At 31.3% G+C, this 14496-nt stretch overlaps 1 protein-coding gene across 1 annotated transcript in view; it reads right to left on the bottom strand.

Moving 5' to 3' along the window:
• The window catches only part of Lrp1b (LDL receptor related protein 1B), a 1856415-nt gene that overhangs the window by 672444 nt on the left and 1169475 nt on the right, over positions 1–14496 (bottom strand). The window contains exon 23 of the mRNA XM_058585368.1: positions 9810–10055. Coding sequence (XP_058441351.1) covers positions 9810–10055 — 246 coding nt within the window. The remainder of the gene's footprint in view (positions 1–9809; positions 10056–14496) is intronic.

Here is a 14496-nt window from a genome sequence, read left to right as displayed (position 1 = left end):
TTAGATTGCAGTAGTGGTTGCCCTGAATTGTGCATTTTGGAATGATGAATTTTCTGGTATGTGAATTATATCTCAATTCCACTGTTATTAAAGGAAAGAAATATGGTTGATGAAAGTTGAAATTTGTAAAGGCTAAAAATTGTTCAAATACTTCTCGTTCACTGTTAATAGTATAGGTTCACACTTGATTACATGATTTTACCTCATTCAGACTTACTGTATAACTGTGCTCATCTCTGAAAATTTTGTCAGCTATAAAATGAAAGATTAGCTGAGCATGTCGGTGAATGTCTGTAATCCCAGGAGCTCACGAGACTGAGGGGGGAAGATTGCAAATTCAAAATCAGTCTCAGCAATTTAGGCCCTAAGCAACTTAGCAAGACCCTATCTAAAAATAAAAAAGGGCTGGGGATGTGGCTCAGTGGTTAAGTGACCCTATATTCCATCCCCAGTACAAAAAAAAAAAAAGTATACCAAATTTTGGTGCTGTTTCTTCTCTATGTGCTTGTGCTACTTGAATAAAATAATAAATCTATCCTTTTAAGAATAATATTTCAACTAAAGAATTTGAAAAATAAAGAACTCAAATTAGAAAAAAAGAGTAGAAACTGATAAAATAGAACAAAAGAGATTATCAAGAAAACCCAAAGCCATTTTGCAGAGGAAGAAACTGAGTCACAAAAATTTGTATAGCTAACATGTCATGTTGTGAATGTAGCTGATAAGATGGAGAAAAGGAATTTGATTCTTTGTGCTGATTTGTGTTAGCAATGATTGAGAAAATCGGGAGATTTCATACATTGTATTTCTATGACCATTTGAATATATTTGACTATCATAGAATAAAACATGTGCAACTGAACATGCTGACACATTTGAATATGTGGTTCAGCTTGTGTACCAGTAAACATCATAAACACATTTGCTATAACATCATTTGATATTGCAAAACACTGCAAACAACATCCAAGGCCTTAAGATGAAAGAAATGACCAAACCTTAATCTCTTTACAGAGTAGAATGCTATATGCAGTTCAGTGGAATAAACAGAGTTATAGTAAATGCATGAAGACATATCAAAATTATATGCAGGAGTAGAAAGAAACTAGTTTCAGATGTGTATATTGTGTATGTCTTGATAAAATAAATAAATAAATTTCTTTTTGCAGGGGCATATGATGCTGGGATTGAACCTAAGACCTTACACATTCCACAGAAGTGCTCTACCTTTGAGCTATATCCCCAGTCCTTTTTACCATATATTATTTTATCTTTTCGAACATTAAGATCATTTATTCCAATTTCTATTTCTTTCTTTTCTTTCCCTCCCTCCCTCCCTCCCTTCTCCTTCCTTCCTTCCTTTCTACCTTCCTCTCTCTCTCTCTCTCTCTCTCTCTCTCTCTCTCTCTCTCTCTCTCTCTCTCACTGGGGATTAACCCCGGGACGCTTAACCACTGAACCACATCCCCAGCTCTTTCTTACATTTTTATCTAGAGACAGGGTCTCACTGAGTTGCTTCTTTGACCTCATAATCCTCCTGCCTCAGCCTCCGGATCTATTGGATTACAGGCATATGCTATGCATGGCTCCCCCTTTTTACTTTATATTTCAGAGAAAAGCTTTCTGAGTTGACTAGACTGGCCTTGAACTTGTGGTCTTCCTCCTGCCTCTCACTCCCCATTAGATGGGACTATAGGAATGCACTCCCTACAAGCAGTATTACTTGTTCTCTAAGAACACAAATTATAATAATAGAATGATATACCAATTTCAAAAAAGAAACTAACATTGGGGAGTTAAGAATACATGAATAGAGAACTTGAAGTTATCTAATATTTTATAACAGTTACAAAATGATTTAAATCATAATGAATAATTCTGAATATTTAAAAAATATTGACTGTGAACACATTGTTCTCAATTGTTTTTAAACATGTTGGAAAGATTTCATGATGAATTAAAAACACATTTGCAATCTCTAAACAATGACCATTTTATTAAAATTGCTCTGTGATTTTTTAAATTCTTATATTTATTGTGGTCAATTTTGGCTGAAATAATATATATATCTCTTTGATAAATATTTACTTGGTTACACTTGATAATGATAAATATTTACTTGGTTACACTTGATAAAACAGTTTAATGGAGTTCAAAAATCAATAAATTCTTAATTTCTTTCATATCTGAACTCTGAACTGAGATAATATCCCAAATACCACTATTTTTAAGATTTCTATTGACTGATTGAATTATTATTTCCCCTTAGAGAGAATAAGGTTATAATGAATAATCCAATATGTCATTTTGTAAACTAGTGGGACATCATGAAGACTGAATTTTAAAATCTCAATTCTTATATGGTTTTTACTTTAATTAAAAAAAAACTGCATAAACTATTTGGAGATAAAATACAATGAATAAATTTCAGGTTTGTTTCAATTTTGATGTAGCTATAAGAACTTCTTTGGGGGCAAACTCAATTTGGAATGAATATCTGTAAATTATAAAGGAGGCATCCATTTTTTAACCATCATCTAAAAATGCTTTCAGTATGCTAGATCTGTCTCATAAATGACTGAAGTTAACAGCTCAAACCAATATATCATATTCTTAATATAGAAGTGGCTTGTCATTTTTCTGCTGTAGCACATGAGTTGACATATGTACAAAACAAAGGTTACGATTTACATTTTTATAGTGATGATTTCATGTTTATAAATGTAGTATATAGCAAGTAGATATTCAGAGCCTAATCTCTTCTATCTACAATTCTCCTTTCTTGGATTTTCTTTAGGTCCCACTACAGGTTCACAGAATGTTTTTTATAAGACAAAATATGAAATCAGAAGATGACTTGTCTAAAAAAAAAAAGACTTCATTACAGGTCTTTTCAGGGCAAATTGTTATTATAACTATATAACTAGCAATTCTATATGAATAGCTCCTGATTCTTTATCATATATAAAAATCAGACAAAAAATGATATTATAGTTAAAATGTTTTCTTTCTCATTTCAGAGCTTTTACTGTCTTTTCTGTTCTTATATTTAAGAATTTATTGGAATTTCTCTGCCCCATAATCAGATAAATTTACTTTACAGAGCAAAATCTTATAAAGTGGTAAATGGTGTATCGTTTCTCTGGCTCAATGTATGTTATTACTTCCTTTCCACATTCCTCAAACTATAGCCATTTTGGGAGTAAATGATAGTCAAATACTGCTGCAGTATGACAGACATAAAGGCATGGAGAATAGACTATATGGAATAAAGACCAAGATGGACTCTCAAAGATTATTCAAATTGTATCTTTAAGATCATGCCATCAGCTCCCCATCAATCTTTTTAGAACACTTTTTGTTGTTTCCTCCCTTTAGTTGCTTTCTCAAAAATTTTTAGGTATTTTTTCTCAATAGCTCTTTTTTGATGTCAGTTTTATTTTAAAAACACTTATTCATTCCATTAACAAGTGCTATGTATCTACATCTGAGGGGTGTGTGGCAGGGGAGTAGGAGGAGGGGACAGAGAGAGGAAGAGAGAGAGGGAGAGAGATCATTATAATAAAAGGTAAAGCAAAGAATAAAAACCCTTTGTATTTCTAGGACAAGTACAGTGTCTTTTACTTGAATGATTACATAGATGAATGCACTATTATAAAAATCAATAAATTAATATTTAACCAAGAAGATGTTAAATATGAAGGAGATAAAAATTATTTCTAGAAAAAGTAAGCAAAGAAATAAGCAGGAAAGAAGTAAGTGAAGCAGAAACACAAAGAAGAATTGTTCAAGAAAGGTGAATGAAATTAATAGGTTATTGACTGAAGAATAAATATGAAACATCTATAGTTTAGGACATAGAGTTAATTCCTACAAATTAATAAGAAAAAGGAATACTTTTAAAAGGAAAATGGTCGAAATAAATTAAAGAGCAACAAAGCTAATAAGCATATGAAAAGCTGTTCAAAATCTAATAATAAGGAAAATGCATACCCCAGCAATGATATATTATCTTACTCTTATATATTAGTGAACAAATACAAAACCGGACAATTTGGGGAGCTGCCAAAGGTGTTTAAGCTTGGAAAAATTTTGTTGGTACAAATGTTGACTGTGCAAGCATTCTAAGAGCAACTGGTTCCACTTAGTCATAGAAAATGTAAGTCCATTCTGAGTTTCAGTAATGATCTTAAAGAAAATGTCATACAGATCTATAAGAACACAGGTATATGTATATCTGGAGAAGCATTACTGGTACAGCAAATGGTGCACAAATAGTGGGCAACTTGAATGTGTTTATATGGTACAATTGATAAGCAAAAGTGATAGGTGCAAACCATGTTATTCCCTCTAGTGGTTAGTAGTTATGTGTTAGCTGCACACAGAGCATAGGCAATAAAAATGTAGTGTTGATTGAAAAAGGCAGGTGACATAATATACACGACAGTATCATTTATATAAGTAAAAAATGTGTGTGCATGTGTGTGTATGTATGTATGTGTGTGTGTGTGTGTAGATATATATATATATGTATATATATATATACACACATATATATATATATATATATATATATATATACACACATATATATATATATATATATATATATATATATATATATATCAACAATATCTGTTTTCCAAGAAAATACATGAGCCACATTGAGATGGGTTCCTTTGAAGATAGTGGTGAGAAAGCAAAGTGGGCTTTAGAGACAAAAATAAAGGAAGAGATGGGACAATCTAAAATAGACCAATGATAATACTGTAATGAAGTAAGACATGTAACTAACTCGATCCCCATCTGTGACCTCCAAAAGATAATGAGAGGTACAGAGATAATACAGTCAGTAGTTAAAGAAAATAGAAAGGGTCCAATTACTTAAAATACAGGAAGTTATTACATTTAATAAGAATGTGCAACAAAAGTTTTATGTTCCATAAGGGGTATAAAATAATTTCATTCACTCTCCGCTTGGACTGAGTGCTTGGGACTGAGTGCTGAAAGAAGTAAGCTCATGGAAGTATTCAAAGGCATCTTGGGAGTGTGCATACATACAGAAGAGAGAGAGGCCCTGGATCTTTCTAGTAGCATGGATATTTTTCTGTTTTGGAATCAGAAGGAAGAAAAATCAAACCCTTTGATTTAACATTCTTTAGCCGAAGGCCCTGGACAAATAGTTACATTTCTGGGTCTCAGTGTCCACAGATATAAAAATCAAAGTCTATTAATATTTAACTGGTTTCTTTGGAGTAAAAAATAATCTGCTGTGTTTTAGGTATTTAAAAAAGAATGGTTATTAATGAAATCATAAAAATTAAATAGAAATTATTCATAAATGAAGAAGTTTTAAAGAATGTACAGGTTTTACATTTCCAAAGTGAATGTGAAAGACATTGTCATGCTAAAGGTCATAAATGATGATGACAGAGAACACGAAGGTGAAGATAAAATGAAGTGATAAAAATGACAGTATGTTATACATTCTTGGCAATTTTGCATTTACTGTCATTACTAATGATGGAAACATAATGGGCCTGAAGTGGAAGCCCACAGTGGAGGATTGAAGAAAGAAAATGAGCCAAACTGAAGGAGGTCCTGAACAACAGACTCACTTGGAGTTCAAATAATATATAATAAGGGACAACTTTAAATTGTGGAAGGTTTAGAAGGAAACCGAGATGTTAAATTGTCATCTTTTCAAAAGCAAATTATGTAAGTACTGTATAGCGCCAATCTCCTGATTTCTTCATCTTCACTTCTCATTGCTCCTTAGGGAAGCCTATCTGCTTATCATCCCTGTTTTCTTTATTATAGAATTAACCCCTTCCTATTCCATCTTATCTTCCTGATCTAAATTTCCTTCTCTCTTTTTCATTAAAGTACAATGTTCATTCTATTTTCAATTTTCTCCTCACAAACTGGAGAAGGTAGAGGCTGAAAACACACATGCCTGAGAGATGGCTGCCATCATCATTAGAACACCTGGATTCCCTGGCCTCTGCTCTGGGCAGATGCTACTCAACTGCAGAAGGAAGGCTGAATCCTAGAGATGCTGTAGGGAAAAATCAGAGGAGTGGAGAGACAGGGCAGCAAAGAACTGGAAAAGTAAAAGAAGAAAACAGGAACCATACACAGAACTATGGACAATTGAAAGAGAATAAAAAGAACATATTTAACTAATTAATTTTGTGGTAAACTGATGCCACCTGAAGATATAACACTGGGTAAAAGGAAAGATGGTATAGTTAGAAATGCAAGTGACACAGTAATCAGATATTAGGTGAGAAAGGAAGGTCTCAGGAAGCAGGAGTTCTCCACGTGAATACACATAGACACATGCAAAAATTAAGGTTTGGGTGATGGACACAGTAGGCCAAATGGTGATTATAAATTTTTGTGCATGTATCCATATCTCTTTGCTAAAAAACTAAAGTAAACTGGGATACACATGTAGTTAAAATCTAAAGAAAAAATAAGAAAATAAAAAAAAGAAATATAATAAAACTCTAAATTAATTCAGGTCAAGAGAAAATTAAAAAGGAATGCAATAATAATATTTTAACATATTCTTTAACTATGTTGCAAACTGGCCAGTAAGACCCCTTACAACCAGCAGAGAGAGAGAAAAAAAATGGAATAAGCATTAATACTTTGGATGTTCACAAGTTAAAAAAAATATTTCAGGAGAAAGGTAATCAATAGTTATAAATTAAAGAGAGAATGTATAAGGAACTGATAAAATATGCTAATGAGATATCCAAAAAAGGTGAGATATGTAAGAAATTAAAAAATAAAGGTCATAAATGTAATATTTATGGAAGATCGTTATATTTAATTGGCAAAATGTTAGGTATGAACTTAATGAAAATAAACTCAGTTCAGCAATGCATAAAAACCCAGATAATAAAGAGTTTAATAAATAGTGGAAAGAAAAAAGAGTATATGAAAATTCAAGGGGAAAAACAATGGGGGGGTCATGGGTGTAAAAAATGTGCATCATAAAGCCTACAGTATTTTTATTAATTTTTTTAAATACCAAGATGAGTAAGAATAGGGATTGAATTCAACAGAAAAAAAATAAATTAGCAAAAGAGGGAATCAAGTGAAGAATGGTAGAAGAAAAGAAAGAGGAACAAGAATTAAGAAATTTTGTTTTTATAGCCCAGGATTTCATAGTCATTCATTTATATTGAACTACGAATTTTCTGCTTTTCAAAAAGGGATGATACAAATGAAATACTAAATAAAGAGATTTTTATACACACAAATTGGTTCAAATAAAAAATAATTTTTAATACCTAGAAACAGGTATTAAAAATACCCACACTCTGTAAATCATGTAAATATTTTATGTATTTGGTGCATTTTCTTTTAGGAACAGATTGATTATCAACATTTGAAACTAGTCATATAAGAAAAGTTTCATTTAAATTCAAAAGATAAAATAAATGTTTGTTTTTCTCCTAAATTATTGGCAAAGCCAGGTGTGAAATATGGCAATGAGTAATGACATAGTATGTTTAGAATTTCATTCTGACCTGAAATAGAAGAGGTCAATTCCATTAGGGCAGTAATCTTTGCACCTGCTCACTTATATTTGAATGTTGAATTATTCTAGTATTAAGTTTGTTATTCATTTAATATGATACAAAACAACTCCAAATATGCTAATAATTTTATTATCTATATCCAAAAACCAGTTATGGAGATAATTTTCATGTGAAATATGATTATAATTATTTCTAGGTCAAAGTTTGATCTATCATTTCCCCATTCTGAACAGAAATGAATTAAATGACTATTATCATCACAACACTTTGCTATTTTTTTCAGCTTCTTATGCTAATTACTGTCTGTAAGAATCTTACAGAAAAAGAGTAAAATAAATGTCTGCTAAGCATATGCTCTAGGACTTAAAAATTAATAGGAGAAAGCAACCATAAAAATAACAGCAAAACAAATAAAATTTAAAATAAAGGATTAAAATAACTTCATATCCTCTAAAAAATATAATATTCTCCAATTGAATATTTTTCCCAAAACTGATCTGAACATTATATGAAACACAATAAAAAATTTATAACTTGATTTCTGACTTCATGATTCTTATTATTTCATTGGAGGGGTGAAGAATTAGGAAGGAAGATAGATAGGAATATATAACAGACATCTACGTATGTGACCACATTTTTATAAACAATATATTCTAGAATTTGACAGGAGAAATCAATGGAGAAAAAGAATATTTGGGAAAAGGCTTAATTAACAAAGAAAAATTTGAGCTACTAGAGTGAAAATAATATCTAGGATTTCTAGAGAAGAGGAGAAAGAAAAATATAAGTAGAGGAAACAAAATGAATAATGATTTATGATGAATGGGTTCTTAGCATTCTAATGAAGCCCTTGGACCTCCTCAGAAAGTTTTAAAAAGTGCTGGGTATAGTAGCTCATGCCTATAATCCCAGCAGGTCTGGAAGCTGAGGCAAGAAAACTGCAGTTCCAAGCTAACCTCTGCAATTTAGCAAGGCTGTAAGCCACCTAGTGAGACCCTTTTTCAAAACAAAACAAACAAACAAAAAAAAACAAACAAAAAAATAAAATAAAATAAAGAAAGAAAAAAGAGCTGTGGATGTAACACAGTGGTTGATAGTCTTTGTGTCCAAGCCCTGGTACAAAAAAAGGAAGGAAGGAAGGAAGGAAGGAACAGTTTTAAAAAGTTAAAAAAGAGGTGAGAAAAAATTAAATATAAATAGACAAGAAAATAAATATATTGAAATTTAGTTATCAAAATTAAACTAAATACTTTTTATGTAGTTAAAAGGTCCTTATTATTTATTTATTTTGATGATATAAAATTTAAACTTTCCTTGCTAACATACTTTGGTCCCTATTGTCATTCTCTTCTTGGAAAAAGCTGAGAAAATAGTTCCAGAGACAGAATTTTATTAATGCATTTGATAATGAGATTGAACAATGGGTTTAAGTAAACCCATTATTGAATCAGTAAAGATTTTCAAAGGCTGAATGAACATAAGTAATATTTTAAAATGTTATTTCTATTAGAACTTCATTGCTGCTGGTAATAACTTCTGTGGTCTTTTTTGTACATTCACAATTGGAAGAAATACTAATTGTCATCTAGAAATTAAATAAAATGAAAATATAATATTTTAACCAATAAATTCAAGAGCCCCTTCAGTTTTATTCATGGACTTATAAGTATTCATAGATTCTGTCTGATAATTTGGAGAAGACAATGACAGGCCATCATTCCCTAAGGATCTAGGAATCTGATGAGTGTGAGACCCTCACAAGTACAAGTGTTTTATGTTATTCTCGTAATAGAATATAAGGAAGAAAATGTTATAATGGACATTGTTTCTTGAAAAATGAGAAAACTGAGGTTAAAGAAGTTTCATGCACCCTGCCTAGTGTTACATACATAACAATTGCCAATCCCAGGATTAGAACTCAAATATCAGGGTTCTAAAGTCTTTATTTGCTTTACCCCCTCAGAAATAAAGTAAATATTTTGGAGCACCCAAAAATACACATGAAGGAGCTATGGTCAAGAAAGTAATCATTAAAAACAAAATGATCTGATGGTAACAATTCCATGGGCTACAACAGTAAGGATTATTGTAATATTTTCTCTCCAGAGATTTTGTAGTAGACCTAAAATAACCCCTTATACTTAATCATCACCTAAAATGAAGTGAATCCTTTTTATTAATTCTCCAAAGGTGTTTTTTTTTCCAAAATCTATTTTAAAATACATGCAGACACAGAAAACACCCACTTACCAACACTTGCACAACTTTCTCCATCCACATCCAGCTTCCACCCTTCATAACATGAACACTTGACTGTGTGTTTGTGCTGCTCGCACACTTGGCTGCACTTCAGATGATTGCTACAATAATCCACAATTTCACATGTTTTATTGTCTTTGTTGAGTTGAAGTCCTTCAGGACAAGAACAGACAATTCCTCTTCCGGGAACAACAGAACAGTGGTTGCTACAGCCTCCATTGTTCAATGAACATTCATCTATAAAAGGAGGGGAACAGATTATAGGTCATATCAATTGTTTTCCTCAGTTAAATACTGATCCTTGAACTCAATGCAGAAAGCCTGGAATTAAAGTCAATATACAGTAAATGACAGTATGAGAAACCTCTTGAAGGTTACAATAAGAATAATGATAGAACATAAACAATGACAAAATTTCATTCTATGTGATATGATTGGGAATGGGAGATTTTATTTCTTGAAAACTTTCGAGTATAGTTTGCTTTAACCCGTAGACATAAAATATGTTTGATATTTCTGTTATAACTGGAAGGATTGTACTTAGCTATTTAACAGCTGAAAAATTCAATTGTAGATGTTTTCCAAAAGATATGCAAAAACACTCATGATACAAATACTTGAATTATCTCCAAGCTTTAAATAAACAAGGGCATGCACATATATGCAAACATGCAAATATCTATATATTTTTCTACATGTATCATCTGATTTATAATTATAATGCAGAATGGATTTCTGTATCCTTTGCTGTCTGCAGATATTTATTTATTTTTTCATTTTTTTTAAGTTGTAGATAGACACAATATTTTTATTTTTTTATGTGGTGCTGAGGATAGAACCCAGTACCTCATATGTGTAAGACAGGTGCTCTACCATTGAGCTACAGCCCCAGCCCTGCAGGTATTTATTTTTAAGTTAGATAGTTAATATATCATGTCTTACAATTGGTTATTATAATGAATTCAATCAGTCCATGAAAATTTAATATTAATACACTAAAGAAAAGGTTCTCCCTGGTATTTTGGCTAACATAATAGAAAAAAAGTACTCTCTGCATCATTAATATCATTCATTTAAAGAGACATTTGCTTGCATAATATATATGTGTGTGTATATATATATATATATATTTGTTTATATATATATTTTAAATATTTTAGACATATTTATTTACCATTCTATTTCTTCACCAAATTTTAGGATCCATGAAGGCCCACAAAATATGTGTTCTTTTCATCAATGTATTCTTAGCAGCTAAAAATATCTGACATTGAGTAAACAAAGAAAAATATTTGATGGATATAAAAATATTGTCTAAAAGTATACAATTGTTCGAAAATTGAACCAGCATTGTCTACTTGGAGAATTTAAAAATGACATGCTTACACCTTTGCATAAAATAGCAGATTACTGTTTTTGTAACCACACTACTACCTACCAGAGAGGATACAGTTAGATACAGAGTAATGAGGTCAAAGGAAGCTTAGTCTTTGCTTTTAAAATGTTTCCGAGTGGTTTTAAAAGCCAGTTTCATTTTGTGTATTTTGAAATGTGCTAAAAATACTGTTTTCTAATAATTTGTAAATTGTGGTGATATTTATTTGTATGTGTGGAATATTTTCTGATTCCTGTAGAAATGTATGCACTATAAAAAGTGAGCAGAAATGTAAGGCTTTCATAAACATTTTTACATCTTTAATGTTTGTATATGGGTCAACACTTATTATTATTTGTCATTATCAAAAATGTTACAGTAATAAGAAAAGAAAATGATTGTATTAACTGTTTTCTTTAAGAATTCAATTCAAGTTCTGCATTATTTTAGGAGGAAAAAATAGATTCATTCATGATTCCTTAAAATATGTTTCCTCACCAGTAATCACAATCATTTCAAAACAGCAGTCATTTCAAAGTATTTGCTCCATTTTAGTTCAATTGACATTCTCTTTTCAAGAGAATGACTGTAAAGAAATGCCATTGTGCCCAGCAGGAAATAAGATTGTTACAATGTTTTTAGCTTATTTCAACTATCATGGTTTTCTTAGTACTGAAATGTGTTCTTTCTGATGTTATCTGTGTAATTAAGTGATGGATTTTAGGATAAAAAAATTCATATCAACAGACACTAGTATGGCAATATGTAAATCAATGGATGTGTAACTGATGTGATTCTGCAATCTGTATATGGGGTAAAAATGGGAGCTCATAACCCACTTGAATCAAATTGTGAAATATGATATATCAAGAACTATGTAATGTTTTGAACAGCCAACAATAAAAAATTAAAAAAAAAAAGAAAAAGAAAAAAAAAAAAGAAACCTGAATATATAAGTTAAGATCAATACATGAACAGCCAATCCCTTGTCAGTTCTTGTTTAAATCAAAACATGTCATTAACCCTACAATTTCTTTACAAAACTTTTATTATCTGACAAGACTCTGTCCTTGATGGTACTCTGGTCAGTTTCATCTCCTCTCCAATAGTTTCAATATTGGTTTTTTAAAAACTAGAGGCCCTATGGTACAAATGATTTGTATCCACCCACACATAACATACAAAGAGATTTAAACATCAGAATATTGTCTCACAGTTCCCTAAAACGAACACCAATACCTTGCGGTGTCTTTAAGAAAAAGCTCATTGATAGAATGAGAATTCCCTATTTCTTCTGGCCAAAATCTGGTGATAGATAAGTTCCTGACCTTTCTCTTAATTATGTTGAAAACTTGCAATTATAAATACATTCTCTACAATTAACAATAAATGTTGCTGAGGATGTGAGGAAAAAGAACACTCATACATTGCTGGTGGAACTGCAAATTGGCTCAACCATTATGGAAAGTGGTATGGAGATTCCTCAGAAAACTTAGAATGGAACCACCACTTGACTCAGTTATTCCACTCCTCGATATATACCCAAAGGACTTAAAATTAGCATACCATAGTAATGCAGCCACATCAATATTTACAACAGCTCAATAACAGTAGCTAAGCTATGGAACCAACCTAGGTGCCCTTTAACAGATGAATAGATAAAGAAAATGTGATACATATACACAATGGAATATTACTCAGCTACAAGAAAGAATAACTTTCTAAATTTTCCAGTAAAGGGATAGAGCTGGAGATTATCATGCTAAGTGTAATAAGCCAATCCCAAGAAACCAAAGGCTGTATGTTCTCTCTGATATGAGGATGCTGATACACAATAAAGTAGGGATGGAAGAATCAAAGTTTATTGGATTAGAAAGAGAGAAATGAAGGAAGGAAGGAAGGATGGGAATAGGAACTCAATAGAATGAATTGGACTTAACTTTCCTATGTTCATATATGAATACACAACCAGTGAAACTCCATATCATGTACAACAACAAAAATGAGCTCCTAATTAAAATAAGTTACACTCCATATATGTGAAGTAAGCCAAGATATGTTCTACTTTTTTCGTGGGTCAGAGAAGACCAAATTAAATCAACCAATCAATCAATCAATCCATTCTCCACCTCCTTGAGACGTGACTCTTTTACCACCCAGAACTTTCTTCTTAAGGAGAAGAGTATTCTTTTTGAAATGCAAACATTCAAGGTGATAAGTTACTCTCTTTGCTCTGTGGATACTTTGAGTTGCTGCCACTGCTGCCTGTCATAAAGGTAGTATATGAAATAATGTAAGGAGTTTGTTTGCCTCCAGATAAGCAGTAGTTAACAGCCTCAGACAAGTGAAATGTTAATATCACTTAGTTTTTTTTTTTACTTTATATACTCCAGCATTTTGAAGTTTCAAGTTTTTTTTTTTTTGGTTTTGGTTTCAATAAAGTTAAGTTTGATTCATAGGAAACTCTTTTTCCTATTGCCATGGTTATTATTAATGAATACAATCTATTTTTACTACTTTACTATGTCCAACTTTGTTCATATTTGACATATCCTTATAATAAGCATAAATAGCTCCATTTTGTAATGATTCTACTCTCTTCTCATTTATATTGTATGTGCATATCTATATTAAATTAATTTAAAATTCCCCTAACAAAATACAATTGTCCACTAGGATTAACACATTTATACTCTTAATATATATATATATATATATATATATATATATATATATATATACACACACACACACATACACACACACACACACACACATTACAAACAGAGAAGGCAATTCAATGGTTCCATTAGTGTTTGCTTTTAGTTCCACTGCTCTAGTTCTCTAGTGTGTTCACCATCTTAATGGGGCAAGAAAAGTGACCTGTGTAGTTCAGTATGCTTTTATTCTGCAATCAGGACAAAACTGTCTTTTTATCCTCTACGGTATTTCCATAACCAACTTCCTTCTACCTTCCACTCTATGTAATCCTTTGAAATATTTGAGCAAAGCTCATTAGCCAAATAATTGAGTGACTAGAAAAGCAAGCAATGATTTTCAATTCTGAAGTAGACAAATGAATTCAGAAGAAACTTCCTTTCTCTTTTACAATTCAGAAAGTGGAGGATAGGAAAACCAGAATGTGTTCTCTTATCACTCTCTTTATTTTTGATAATCTGTATTTTCTCTCTTTTACTTAGTCCATTTAACTTGAGGGATGAAGAAAAGGTGGAAAAGCACTAATATTTTTCAATATCTATAGTGCTTCAGACATCATTACCATGGTTACCTAATAGGTATTAT

Source organism: Marmota monax, unplaced genomic scaffold (assembly GCF_021218885.2).
Source record: "Marmota monax isolate L192 unplaced genomic scaffold, Marmota_monax_Labrador192_F-V1.1 WCK01_AAM20220418_F8-fsc00034, whole genome shotgun sequence".
Classification (NCBI taxonomy): domain Eukaryota; kingdom Metazoa; phylum Chordata; class Mammalia; order Rodentia; family Sciuridae; genus Marmota; species Marmota monax.
This window is presented reverse-complemented; position numbering and strand designations above follow the sequence as displayed.